A 12,885-nucleotide genomic window follows, 5' to 3' on the forward strand; every position below is an offset into this window, starting at 1 on the left:
CTCTCCTGATAAGTGCAGCTTGTCACGCATGTCTAAGAGGGCGATATGTAGGGTGGGTACATCGGGTACATACTGTTCCAGGTTGTGTTCAAACTATGTGGCTCAACTGAATACATGAGGGGATGTACCGAGAGAGAGACACACACACACACGCACGCGCGCACACACACACACACACACACACACACACACACACACACACACACACACACACACACACACACACACACACACACACACACACACACACACACACACACACACACACACACACACACACACACACACACACACACACACACACACACACACACACACACACAGCCAAAGGATGCAAGGTGCAACTGTGTGGGGGCGGAGTTAAGCAGAAAGAAAGATATATATATATGGGTGATGCCCACCTGCAGCCAACACAAAGCAAACATGGCCCTCCATAGGCCACTACAGGGGCTATGCCTGTTGGTCGTCCTGCTGTTCAAAGGTAAAGATAAGCTACAGTTTTTAAAATCCGACTTTACCGATTTTGCTGTACAGTATAAAGTAAACCATTGGTGTTTTATGTTTGAACTTTTATATTTTAAATGTGTATGTGTATTGTGTAATTTGGACTGATTTGCATGTATGTATATGTGTATGTATGTATGTATGTATGTATGTATGTATGTATGTATGTATGTATGTATACTGTATGTATGTATGTATGTATGTATGTACATACGTACAACATGCATGCGTGCTTGCATGTTACATGCATGATTCACACATACTGTGTGCACGGAGAAATGCTCAATATCAAACTGAACATACAAATGACTTATTTCTTTTCTTTGAATTTCAGGCTCTTGTGCACAACTGTCTGGTAAGCGTCCAGTTATGTTTATACTGTTTGTCTTTAACCCATTAAGACTGGGAAAGCAGCTGTGTCATTTTAGATTTGAACTAAAAAGCATTATTTTATATTTTGGCTATTTAAAAATCTTGATTTTCTTTGCAAATCTATATTATTTTAAAGCAAACTTTTTAACTCAAATCTTTGCTTCTGGAGGTCCCTGGAACAAAATATTTTGAGATGGTGGTTCACGGACAAAAACATATCATTTTTTTTCAAAAGTTTTTCAGAAAACTGTTCTGATTTAGAAGACATTTTTTAGAATCTGCCTCAGGTCTTAATGGGTAAGTTCATTATCCACTTAAACCCTCTATACTCAGACCTTAAGTGGCACTGTACTTGAATCACAGTGTTGTGTAACGGTGCATTGTGAGCAGTGTTGGACAAGTTACTCAAAAACAGTAATATATTACCTATTACTCGTTACTTGTTTAAAAAGTTATATTATTACTTTACATATTACTCAGTTCCAAAGGTAACTCGCTACTTATTACTTTATTATCTTTTTCTCACCCCTAGTAATTACATCCTTTCTCCCCAAAAGTCTTAGTTTGCATTTTCAGCATTAGGGACCAGTCGAAATTTACAGAAGGGGGTCCCTGGAGGAAAATAGGGGAGGGTCATGCCTTTCTAATTTTAGTCCAAGGGAGGGTCAGCTAATTTTACTTTGAATCCAAGGGAGGGTCATGCAATTTTGAATTGATAAAATAGTCTGTTTTTTTATATACCTTTTTAGTACAGCAGAACAGTGGTCAATGACCCCTCTCTATTTCAAAGGATACAAAGGATTCAAATCAAGTAACTGAGGGTTACGTAGGTAACCTGGTTCTTTTAGTTTAGGAGTGAGACACTCCCTATGGGAAACAGCGCCATCTGGCGATGCAACAGAGCTACACAATACGCTCCCGGGGCCCATTTATTGGGCTAGAGGGTATGTCACGCGACCGGCCATCCCCTCCCCTCAGCGGGAGGGCATAAGAGGCCCCGGTCGTGACGTCAACTTCCTCTTCCACACAGGTCCTCTGTTCGCAGTGGCGAAACAAAGGGGTGTTTGGGGAGTGTCTCACTCCTAAACTAAAAGAACCAGGTTACCTACGTAACCCTCAGTTCTTTGTCGTTTTGTCGTGAGACACTCCCTATGGGATCTATAAACCCCCCGGAAGCGTTAAAAACATTGTATCCCCAGAAAAACCGCACGTCCCCAACTGGCTCAGGGACCCGCACACGGCGGGCCCCTGCCTCAGGGACGCCCAGGCCCACCGGGCCTGGACACGGCACAAGGGATGAGATAAAAGAAACCCTGACAGACCGAAGTCTTCCCCATTCAGCTAATAGAGGACAAGGCACGTCACCTACTAACTTCCTAAAAAGGGAACAGGGCCCCCCTGCTCCCGAGGACCAACAGATTGTTAGCCCCACGGGATCACATCAGGGGGAGAAAGGCACCTCAAGTAGATGAGGCTGCCACGCCAAGGACTGCGTGCGCCACCGAGGAAGCCGCCATGTCCAGGCTGTAGAAAGCTGCAAAGGTCGAAGGAGACGACCAGTTAGCAGCCGTGCAAAACTCCTGGACCGAAGCCTCTCTAGAGCGGGCCCAGGACGCAGCCAATCCCCTAGTCGAGTGCGCCCTCAAAAAGACTGTTTTCAGACTCAACACCTTGAGCGTCACAGTCTCGAGGGGTTCAAAAGAGGGGGGAAGGCAGAGTGCATTCAGCACCACCGCCAGATCCCAGGCCGGAAACAGAGACCTGTTACCCGGCCTGGTCCGTCTGGCCCCGCCCAAGAACCGCCGTACCAGGTGACGATCGCCAACCGTCCCGCCTTCGAAACCTTCGTGGCAGACGGAGATGGCATCCAAGTACACCTTGACCGTCGAGAAGGTCAAGCCCTGATTCAACCTGCTCTGCAGGAAAATCAGAATGCTATGAACTGGCGCCCGAAAAGCCACCACCGCCGGTGACTGTTCCTGGCACCATGACACAAAAATATTCCATTTTATGTCATACGCAGCCTGAGTGGATCCGGCCCTAGCCCCCTGAATAGTAGCTATCACATCAGGGGGCAGGCCACAAGCATCTAGATTGGCCCTCTCACGGGCCAGACCCACAGGTCTAGGTCCCGGGGGCTGGGGTGGTTGATCTCGGTCCCCACCTGCGTCAGCAGGTCCGTTATCGGAGGGAGGGACCAGGGCTCGGCGTAGAGCAGAGGAGGTATCTCCGACCTCCACACGCCCCAACCCGGAGCAACCAGCAGTACGGTCAGGCCCTGGAGCCTGACTCTCTCCAACGTTGGGCGGATCAGCTCCAGCGGCGGGAATGCATATAGCAGTTCCCTCGGCCACCTGTGAGCCATTGCGTCCAGCCCCAACGAAAAGTCCGCTGCCTTCACCGAGAAAAAGCGAGAGCACTTCGCGTTCTCTGTTGAGGCAAACAAATCGACCTGTGGTCGGTCGAACCTGGTCCAATCAGGTTCGCTATTCTCGGTTAAGTGACCAATCCGAGTACCAAGGTCTTCCCCCGGACAGCAGACCCGCTCCGCCGTTCTGGGGACCTGGGACGTGGGCCGCACAGCCTGACAGTAGGCGCGGGTCGCACCACACCGCCAGCTTACGGGCCAGGCCGTCCAACACACAGGAGCCTAAGCCTCCCTGCCTGTTGATGGAGCTCACGGTTGTAGTGTTGCCCGTCCCGACCAGGACATGACAACCGCTGACGCTCACCTCAAAGTGAATCCATGCAAGTGGAGATACCAGACCTTGTCGAGAGTCCACAGTAGGCGGGATCCTGAGAGCCCGCATCCACCTCTGAAAGGTCCCAAAATAGCCTACTCAGGCAGTTCAGGTGTATGGCCGAAGTCATGAGACCCGCCACCTGCACTCACAGCCTGTAAGTGACTGTCTTTCCTACACGGAAAGGCCTCACACAGGACAGGAAGCCGTCTATCCACTCCTGAGACAGACGCGCTGCGAGCGTGGTCGAGTCCAGTGAGAACCCCATAAGGGAGGTCTGCTGGGACGGAACCAAGACGCTCTTTCTAGAAACCGACAGTGAAAAACCGACAGTAATCGCCCCTCAGGGCTACGTTGGTCCACCTGTCCCCCTGACCGAACGTGCGCAGGAGCGCCACGGTCATCAGCATACGAAAACTGAATTTCGTAAGAGACTTGATGAGACCCCTTCATCCAGAGAGGGTCACATAGCCTCCCCCCTCCTTCTTTGGCCAGAAAACACACGAAAACCAGTTGCACCAAAAACTGGAGAAAACCGGGGTTACTTAAGTAACCTCTAGGTTCCAATTCGTAGACGGTTTTCTGAAGACGCCCTTGCTCAGTAGAGAGAGTCCCTCTCTCTCAGAGACATGGCTGCATTCCCTCTCCGCATGGGAGGAACATCTTGTGTCTGACATAGGAGACATGTAAAGGTACGTGGAAAACCACGTTGTTGTCCAGGGGAGCTGACCGGTACAACCACAGTGTGTTACTGCTGTACTGAGCCTGACCAGTACAAAAACCAGTGTAACACTGACGTACCTGCTGCATTAAGCAACACAGTGTTGTCGAGCGAGGCTAGGTAGCCGATAGGTGAAAACAACAGTAGCCTGACTGGGGGCAAAAAGCAAGAAGAGGCTGGAGCCCCCTGTCAGTAGCCAACCGTCGATGTACGCCGACAAGAGTATTCCCTGTCTCCTCAGGGGGCCATAGCCGCCTGGGTGCACTCTTGATTGATTGATTGATTGAAATTTTTATTAGGCAAAAGAATGTAAAACAACACAGTTACATTTATAAAGCTTTTGTCTAAAAGGTCCGGCCAAAAAAGTCCTTGCGGGCTTGTTTCCATTGGGGTCCTTGAATTAATTTCATAGACATCACGAAAACACGGGGGCTCAGGGACATCCCGAACGGGAGAACCGTGTACTCGTACACTCGCCCCTCGAACCCGAAGCACAGACATTTTCTGTGTGGTGGGTAGATGGGAATGTGAAAATACGCATCCTTCAAGTCTATACTGGTCCACCAGTCGCCCTGACGCACCGTGCGTAAAAGCGTCTCGTTCGTCAGCATGCGAAACTTGAATTTCGTTAGAAATCTGTTTAGACCTCTCAGGTCCAATATGGGACGTGCACCCCCCCCCCTTTTTCTTGACCAGAAAATATCTTGAGTAAAAACCCAGGCGTTTCTGATCTGGGGACAACTCTCTTATGGCGCCTTTGTTTAGGAGAGAGAGAACCTCCTCTCTTAACGTGATCGCCGCAGCGCCTGTCGCGCTGGAGAAAATCACTTTGTCTGACATAGGGGGTTTCATGCAAAACTGTAGTTTGTAACCCTTCTGTATGGTGCATAGCACCCAAAGAGACGGGTCGCAAGCTTTCCATTGCGCTAGACAGCGAGCTAGGGGGTTGGAGCGAGTTAAAACAGCTGCTCGTTCCACCCGCTGTCTGTCCGTTGTCATGGCGACTAGTGACGAGCTCGCAAGCTCCGGCGTAGCCGAGCGTGTGACGCTCGCTAGAGGCAGTACGGGTGTTACCTGACTGACAGAAGGATTCGGGAAAGTCACGTGATCCCGCACGCGGTGCCTCCCCAATGTTGAGATCCGGTCGGAGAAGCCCCTCGTCCGTCTCCGGTCGGAAACGGAAGTAGTTGGATACGGGGAGGTCACGTGGGTACCTCCCCGGCGTCAACGTCCGGTGGGGGACGCTCGACGTCCGTGTCCGGTCAGAAACGTAAGTGGTTAGCATGCCTACCTTCCGTTCGGCCATCTTAGGATCGGCTGGTGAAACGAGCGTGGCCTGTCCCGAGGAGCAGGGGCGCCCTCTCGTGGACAGAGGTGGTACTGGTTTCAGAGCTGATCTTCTTCGAGGATTGAATGCACTCAATATGTTTCTCCCACATGTATTTGGAAAAACGATAAACGGCTTTACCAAATACTGTGGGCTCATGGGGGGGGCGCCATGTGGGTGGTCCCCGTTGTCTCTGGTACATATGTGGATTCAATATGCTCGTCACACACGTATCCGAAAAACCTAGAAAGGGTTTTTTCGGATACTGTGGGCTCATTGTGGGACCGTCGAGAAAGGGGGGCCGGCAAGAGACCGGTCCTCTTTCTCTCTGGTGTACACTGTACAGGCATTAAAGCAGTCAGATTGCTTGTCCCACACGTATCTGGAAAACCGAGGAGGGGTTTTTCGGATACTGTGGGCCCAAAGGCAGACCATCAGAGAACGGGGGGGCCGGCAAGAGACCGGTCCTCGTTCTCCCTGGCACACAGGCGGAGTTTGGAAAAAGACAAGGTACTTTTCAACGCATGTAAAGCCACAATCACAGGGTATTTCTTCACAGACCTCTACAGAAAGTGCGACATGCTTCTCTGTTTGGCTGTGGAGGGGTCCATGACTCTGTCCTCGAGAAATACAAGGGGTCCCTGTCTCCTTCCCAACCGGGGGAGAGAGACTGGTTTTCCCATCTGCACTGGAGTTATTCAATTCAGTGTAGCAAACACATTGGCATAAAGGCGAACATTATAAAAATAATGGAGAAACGCATTATACCTAGTATCCCTTCAGTGTTTGGGGAGCCGAAAAACCGGCTCCGTCCAATCACTATGGGCTTAAGTCAGATAGTGTCTGATCATGCAGGGTGTGGTGAAATTACAACCATAATGGCACAAAGACAGGCAATATAAACAATATATTGACAGTGAAAAGCATTATATCGTATCCCAACCGTATTCCAACCGGATTCGAAAAATGCTAAATGTGACCAGTGTGACAGACATATTAGCACAATGAAAGGCATTATGTACCACAATATACTGACGCTGAATGCATAATATGTTGTATCCAATAGTGTTAGGAGGACGAGCACTGAGGCCTCTCCTAGCATTGTGGACTCAAGTCGACATGGTTTGAATAATGCAAGGTTTGGTTCTTTGTAACAATTTTTATTGGCACAAAAAACAGGCATTTATACATTGTACTGACCTCACAGAATGTGCAAAAATCTACCCTGCTTCTGCTCTGTAGACACTGGGAGGAACAGGGTGGTCAGCGTCGCGTACTCCGCTCACGAAGGGGGTCGGGCTAGTTTACCGCGGGCCACCACTTGTGGCAGCTGGAGTTGGGGTAGGGAGGCGGGAGTGTCGCGGTGGTGCTGGGCGAGCACCGCTAGCACCTTCGGCGTTCCCCGTACAGGCCCTGGCCTGGTCGTAGCGAGCCATCGCGTGGTGAAAGAAAACAGCTGTGGCTGTAGCCGAAACAGCTAAGCTGGTCACGGTTAAGCTAACCGCTCCATTAGGAGAGTTAGCGCCGCGGATGTAGTCTAACGGCCAAGCTAGTAGCAGCTAGCGGCTAGGCTAAGAAGCAGCTAAAGGCTAACGCCTGCTCACCAAAGGTTAGGCTAACAGCCCTATTCGGGGAGTTTAGCTCAGCGGGAAAGGGGGTTAGCGCCGTGGATGTGGGAGGGTTTCGGGGGAACCGAGCGAGAGCCGTCGGTGTCCCCTTAACTACCGGCACAGGCCGTAGCCAGGCCGTATCTGTGACAAAGCAGCCTCACAGAGACCCGGGCGAATGCTTCGCAGACAGACTCGGGGCCGGAGAGCGCGTAGAAGGCGTGCGCGGCACCGAGACAACACAATTCGAGTGTCGTGGAAAAGAGCGACAAAAGGCTAGGCTAACAGTTCTATTCGGGGAGTTAGCTCAGCGGATAGGGGGTTAGCGCTGTGGAAGTAGCCAAACAGCTAAGCTAGTAAGCTAGCGGCTAGGCTAAGGACAGCTAAAAGCTAACGTCGGCTCACAAAAAGCCAGGCTAACAGCTCTAATCAGGGAGTTAGCTCAGCGGGAAAGGAGGTTAGCGCTGTGGAGGTAGCCGAACAGCTAAGCTAGTAAAGCTAGCGGCTAGGCTAAGAAGCAGCTAAGGGCTAACACCGGCTCACCACGAGGTAGAATAAAGTTAGTTTTCTGGAGTTTAGTCGAGCGAGAAAACCCGTGGGTAACTTAACCTAGTCTCCGCTTTGGGCTAAAGCTGGTTTCTCGCTTTGGGTCCTGAAGAGTGGAGTAATCATGGAATAAATGTAGATTTCAGTTTTTAACAAGCGTGTAGCCATGTTATCATCTGCGAACAGAGGAACTGAAGAGGAAGTTGACGTCACGACCGGGGCCTCTTATGCCCTCCCGCTGAGGGGAGGGGATGGCCGGTCGCGTGACATACCCTCTAGCCCAATAAATGGGCCCCGGGAGCGTATTGTGTAGCTCTGTTGCATCGCCAGATGGCGCTGTTTCCCATAGGGAGTGTCTCACGACAAAACGACAAAGAACACCTTGGTCTACTCTATTTAGAATCAATGTTATCGTTATGTTATCGTTAGAAGAAGTTTGTTTACAGTTTAACCTCACGACCAAAGGCTAATAAAACTTGGAATAGATATTATATTGTTACGGGGAAAAAGAGATGTAACATAAAGTGGGAGTGAAACCCGTTTTTATTTAGAACTTAATATATATTTAAATGAACTTAAATAGACTTTAACGCGTGTGTGCGGGCAGGGGTGATGGCCTCCATAAGATGAATCTGAGGGCGGAACACACACGTGTTGCATGATGAACTACATGTAAAAACGTCAGAGGCTTGACATGTTTGACATTTCAAATCCGTCTCAATAGGCAAATAACTCGACCTGCATACATGCCTTGGTATGTGCAGAAACCGGTTTATAATTTCATGGTACAGAAAGTACATGACGCGAATATGCGTGCAAAATGCACATGCAACGGCCATGTGAATGGCAATGACGTGCAGCACGTTAAATTATTAAATAATAGGCTATGGGGGGGGGGGGGGGGGGGGGGGGACCAGGTAAAATGCTGCCTATAGGCATCAAATTCCTCAGGGCCAGCTCTGACTACTGGTTACCAAATACTCAACTTTCTTCAATCTGACCAGGATTCAATGGATGAATGGGTGAATAACTAACCCTCATCTGTAGCACCGGCATTTTGTTCAGGTTAATATTGGAGGTCATATTGTTGCTAGAACATTATTTCAGGACATATTTGTTACTGATGTTTCTTAAAAATAAAAATAAAGTATATTTAATAATAATAATAATAATAATAATAATAATAATAAGATGAGTGTGTTGTTTCGTTAGTGTGCGGTCAGGCTCCTCTGAACAGCAGAATCGGCATGAACGGCAGAATCGTTGGAGGTCAGAACGCCACCCGTGGGAGATGGCCTTGGCAGGCCAGTATACACAACAGTAATGGCCATTTCTGTGGAGGTTCCCTCATCAACAGAGAATGGGTGCTGTCCGCTGCCCACTGCTTCCCAAGGTGAAATATCAGTGTTGCTATATCTATATAATAAAATTGAAGTTGCCTGTGTGAGTGTGTGGGTTGTACGTGTACGTGTACGTGTACGTGTACGTGTGTGCGTGTGCGCAATGGTGTAAAGTAACTACGTACATTTACTCATGTACTGTACTTACTTTACTTTACTTGAGTAATTCCAATTTTCAATACTTTTACTTCTACTCCACTACATTTCAGAACCAAATATTGTACTTTTACTCCATTAAAATTATTTGAAAACTTTAGTTACTAGTTACTTTGTAGATTTTGATTATTATTACAAAACATACATTAACCAGTTCAGCCCTGTATACATTTCGGCCATTTGAAAATAGCCAATCTATCTTGTAGATCTGCTATTTTCTAAAGATTTTATACAATTTATACATTTTGAAAACTTGCAGCATAAGGAGTACTTTCTACTTTGGCACTTTAAGCACATTTTGATACCAATACTTTTGTGCTTTTACTCAAGTAAATTCAGAATTTCTGACTTTAACTTGTAATTTCTACATAACATTATTGATACTTTTACTTAAGTAAAACAATTGAGTACTTTTTCCACCACCGGTGTGTGCGTGTGCTAGATTTTAATGGTCAGAGTGCTTCTCAACACTCGGACTCACTTTTTTCCCCCACTCTCCATCAGCTCCGTTCAACTGCCCAATGTGACCATTTACTTGGGTCGTCACACCCAGGAATCAACAAACCCCAATGAGGTGAACAGGACGGTCACACAGATCATCCGCCATCCTGACTACAATCAGCTAGCGTATAAAGACAGCGACATCATCCTACTAAAGCTTTCCAGCCCTGTCACCTTCACTCCTTACATTCGCCCGGTCTGTCTGGCAGCATCAAACAGCACCTTCTACAATGGAACCATGAGCTGGGCGACTGGCTGGGGGAATGTAGATTCTGGAGGTGAGTTAGACAGATCTGGAATCGGAGTAAGAAGAAGCGCATATTATGTTCCACCGTAATCTGAAGATTCACCTCTTCAGACTCCACCTTAGCCCATGGCACTTGCCGTAGCACTTGACCTAGCCTTGCAGGCTTATGCAAAGGCTAAAATGTAATTTAGATAGCATGTTATGTAGACAGATGCCAGTTCATTTGTAGACCTGGCATCCATAGTTCTCTGCTCTGACGGCCGATCTACACCAGACTTTTCAAAGCGAGTGTATGCGTGGTACGTACATCGCATTTGTTTAGATCCAATTGATTATCAATGATACCGGCTACACCAGGCGCACGGATACACAAGTCCCCCATACGCAGACTTTTAAAATAGGACTGGATCTAAAAGTGCACGTGTGCGTACTGTATATGCGCGTGTGTGTGAAAATTCTCTGGTGTAGATCGGCCGTGAATTAAGAGCGTCTGCTAAATGCCTAAATTGTAAATTGTTGAGCCATGTTGCCACTGCCAGAGAATCGGAGATCTCCACCTACCAATACTGTATGTCTGTGGACTGAAACGCTAGTGCACTCTGCTCTATTGGCTCCGACGTTGGAGCCAAGCCAGGAAAGTAAAGGTACTTCCGGGTGCTTCATGCGTTCGTGAGCAACTTTCATTGAAATGAATAGGTGGGGGGAAGGGGCAGTCCGCTCTCTAGATATATTGTAATTCTATGGGTTTAAGTGGTCATGCAAAAGACCACTATGTAGTCACGCAAATGACTCCTTTCTTTGTGTCTTCCATTAGTTCCCCTGGCCTCTCCCCAGATCCTTCAGGAAGTCGATCTGACGGTCGTGGGAAACAACAGGTGTAACTGCTCCCATGACATCACGGACAACATGATGTGCACCGGTCGCAACCGTGGAGAAAAGGGCTTTTGTGAGGTGACAGATCCTCTCTCTCTCTCTCTCTCTCTCTCTCTCTCTCTCTCTCTCTCTCTCTCTCTCTCTCTCTCTCTCTCTCTCTCTCTCTCTCTCTCTCTCTCTCTCTCTCTCTCTCTCTCTCTCTCTCTCTCTCTCTCTCTCTCTCTCTCTCTCTCTCTCTCTCTCTCTCTCTCTCTCAAAAAAATATTAAACTTATAACTAATATACCATGTGAAAACTACAATAAAATCAACGCTCTCTCTTCCTCAGTTTGACTCTGGCGGTGCGTTGGTGAGCCGCATGATCCACAACGGCACAATCCGCTGGGTCCAGTCTGGAGTCGTGAGTTTCCCAGACTGTGCCCGGCCCAGCTCCCCAGGAGTCTACGCTCGCGTGTCACGCTTCCAGGACTGGATCAACGGCCACATCAATGTCACCGCTGACCAACCAGGCTTCATCACGTTTACTTCCAACGGCAGCAACACTGACGAGGGTTTTGAGTGTCCAACACGACCACCACCACCACGACCACCCATGACTACACCAACACGACCACCCATGACTAAATCACCACGACCACCCATGACTAAACCACCACGACCACCCATGACTAAACCACCACGACCACCCATGACTAAACCACCAGGACCACCCATGACTAAACCACCACGACCACCCATGACTAAACCACCAGGACCACCCATGACTAAACCACCACGACCACCCATGACTAAACCACCAGGACCACCCATGACTAAACCACCACGACCACCCATGACTAAACCACCACGACCACCCATGACTAAACCACCACGACCACCCATGACTAAACCACCACGACCACCCATGACCACATATCCACCATGGCCACCCATGACATTACCCGTTAGACCCTGTGAGAGTCTATTTTGTGGTGGCCCGAACACCATCCATTTCTCCTACTTCACTTATATCTTAACTCTTGGGCTGATTCTGTACAGCATGGCTGGTTTTGCATATTAAGGGATTTTCAAGGCACCAGGTTGTGTTAAGTTAAGTTAACATTGCCCACAGGAAACCTGTATTTACATTGCTTCTTCCTTTGTGTGTGGTTTCTGTTGCTTAAAGCCCCTTTGTGTGATACTGTACGTGACCTATACTGATACCGAGGTGTTAATGGCTGAGGCTGATGCCGAAGTGTGCCTGCTGGTTTTTGTAACGCAGCAGACACAGTGCTACTGTAGGTGATGCAGAGCAGTGATTGGATGCTTGAATGTTGCTGAACCAATCCCTGTTGTCAACACATAAATAAGGTCTTTAGGTGTGCAACGGTTCACAAAATTCACGGTTTGGTTTGATTTCTTCTGTGTCACGGTTCGATAAAAAAAATATATATATTTTAACTTTGAACAATACCCAACTTCTAGGGCAGCGGTTCTCAAAATGGGGTTCGTGGACCCCCAGGGGTCCTTGAGGGGGGTTCCAAGAGGTCCCTAGCTAAAATGATTTAACCACTTTAACCTTTAACCTAAAGTAGGTGGCCAGTACTTTGGCCATTTTCGTTCCACACCTCCTGCATGCATGGAGCGATTGACCCGAGATGATGTTGGTTTTAATCCCGCACACAACACCAATGGTTTTGATAATGTGGATTAAAGTTAAATGGTGGATTTGTAGATAGGACTCTACATGAACAAACTTGTTATATCAATAAAACACATCGTATTCTGTTTGTGTGACATGCATGATGCAAAGGTTTTGAAAGTGAAACTGTCCAAAGTCGCTGGCCACCTACTGTATAATACTGTAGGCTATTTGATGGACGGCCATATCTATAGGCAGTGCCTGGGTGGT

The 12,885-nt window shown here is 48.3% G+C and overlaps 1 protein-coding gene across 1 annotated transcript; it reads left to right on the plus strand.

The window, feature by feature from the left end:
- Positions 1–429: 429 nt before the first annotated feature.
- Positions 430–12,054, plus strand: LOC311034458 (tryptase-like; the record flags this gene model as incomplete). The annotated part of the gene is made up of 6 exons (XM_084042338.1): positions 430–481; positions 839–859; positions 9,031–9,211; positions 9,879–10,153; positions 10,937–11,073; positions 11,323–12,054. Exons 3-6 carry the CDS (start codon positions 9,066–9,068, stop codon positions 12,052–12,054), a joined length of 1,290 nt encoding a protein of 429 aa, XP_083898464.1. The 5' UTR covers positions 430–481; positions 839–859; positions 9,031–9,065.
- Positions 12,055–12,885: the final 831 nt, after the last annotated feature.

This window comes from Gymnoscopelus microlampas (genome assembly GCF_963454915.1).
Source record: "Gymnoscopelus microlampas genome assembly, chromosome: 19".
NCBI classification, from domain to species: domain Eukaryota; kingdom Metazoa; phylum Chordata; class Actinopteri; order Myctophiformes; family Myctophidae; genus Gymnoscopelus; species Gymnoscopelus microlampas.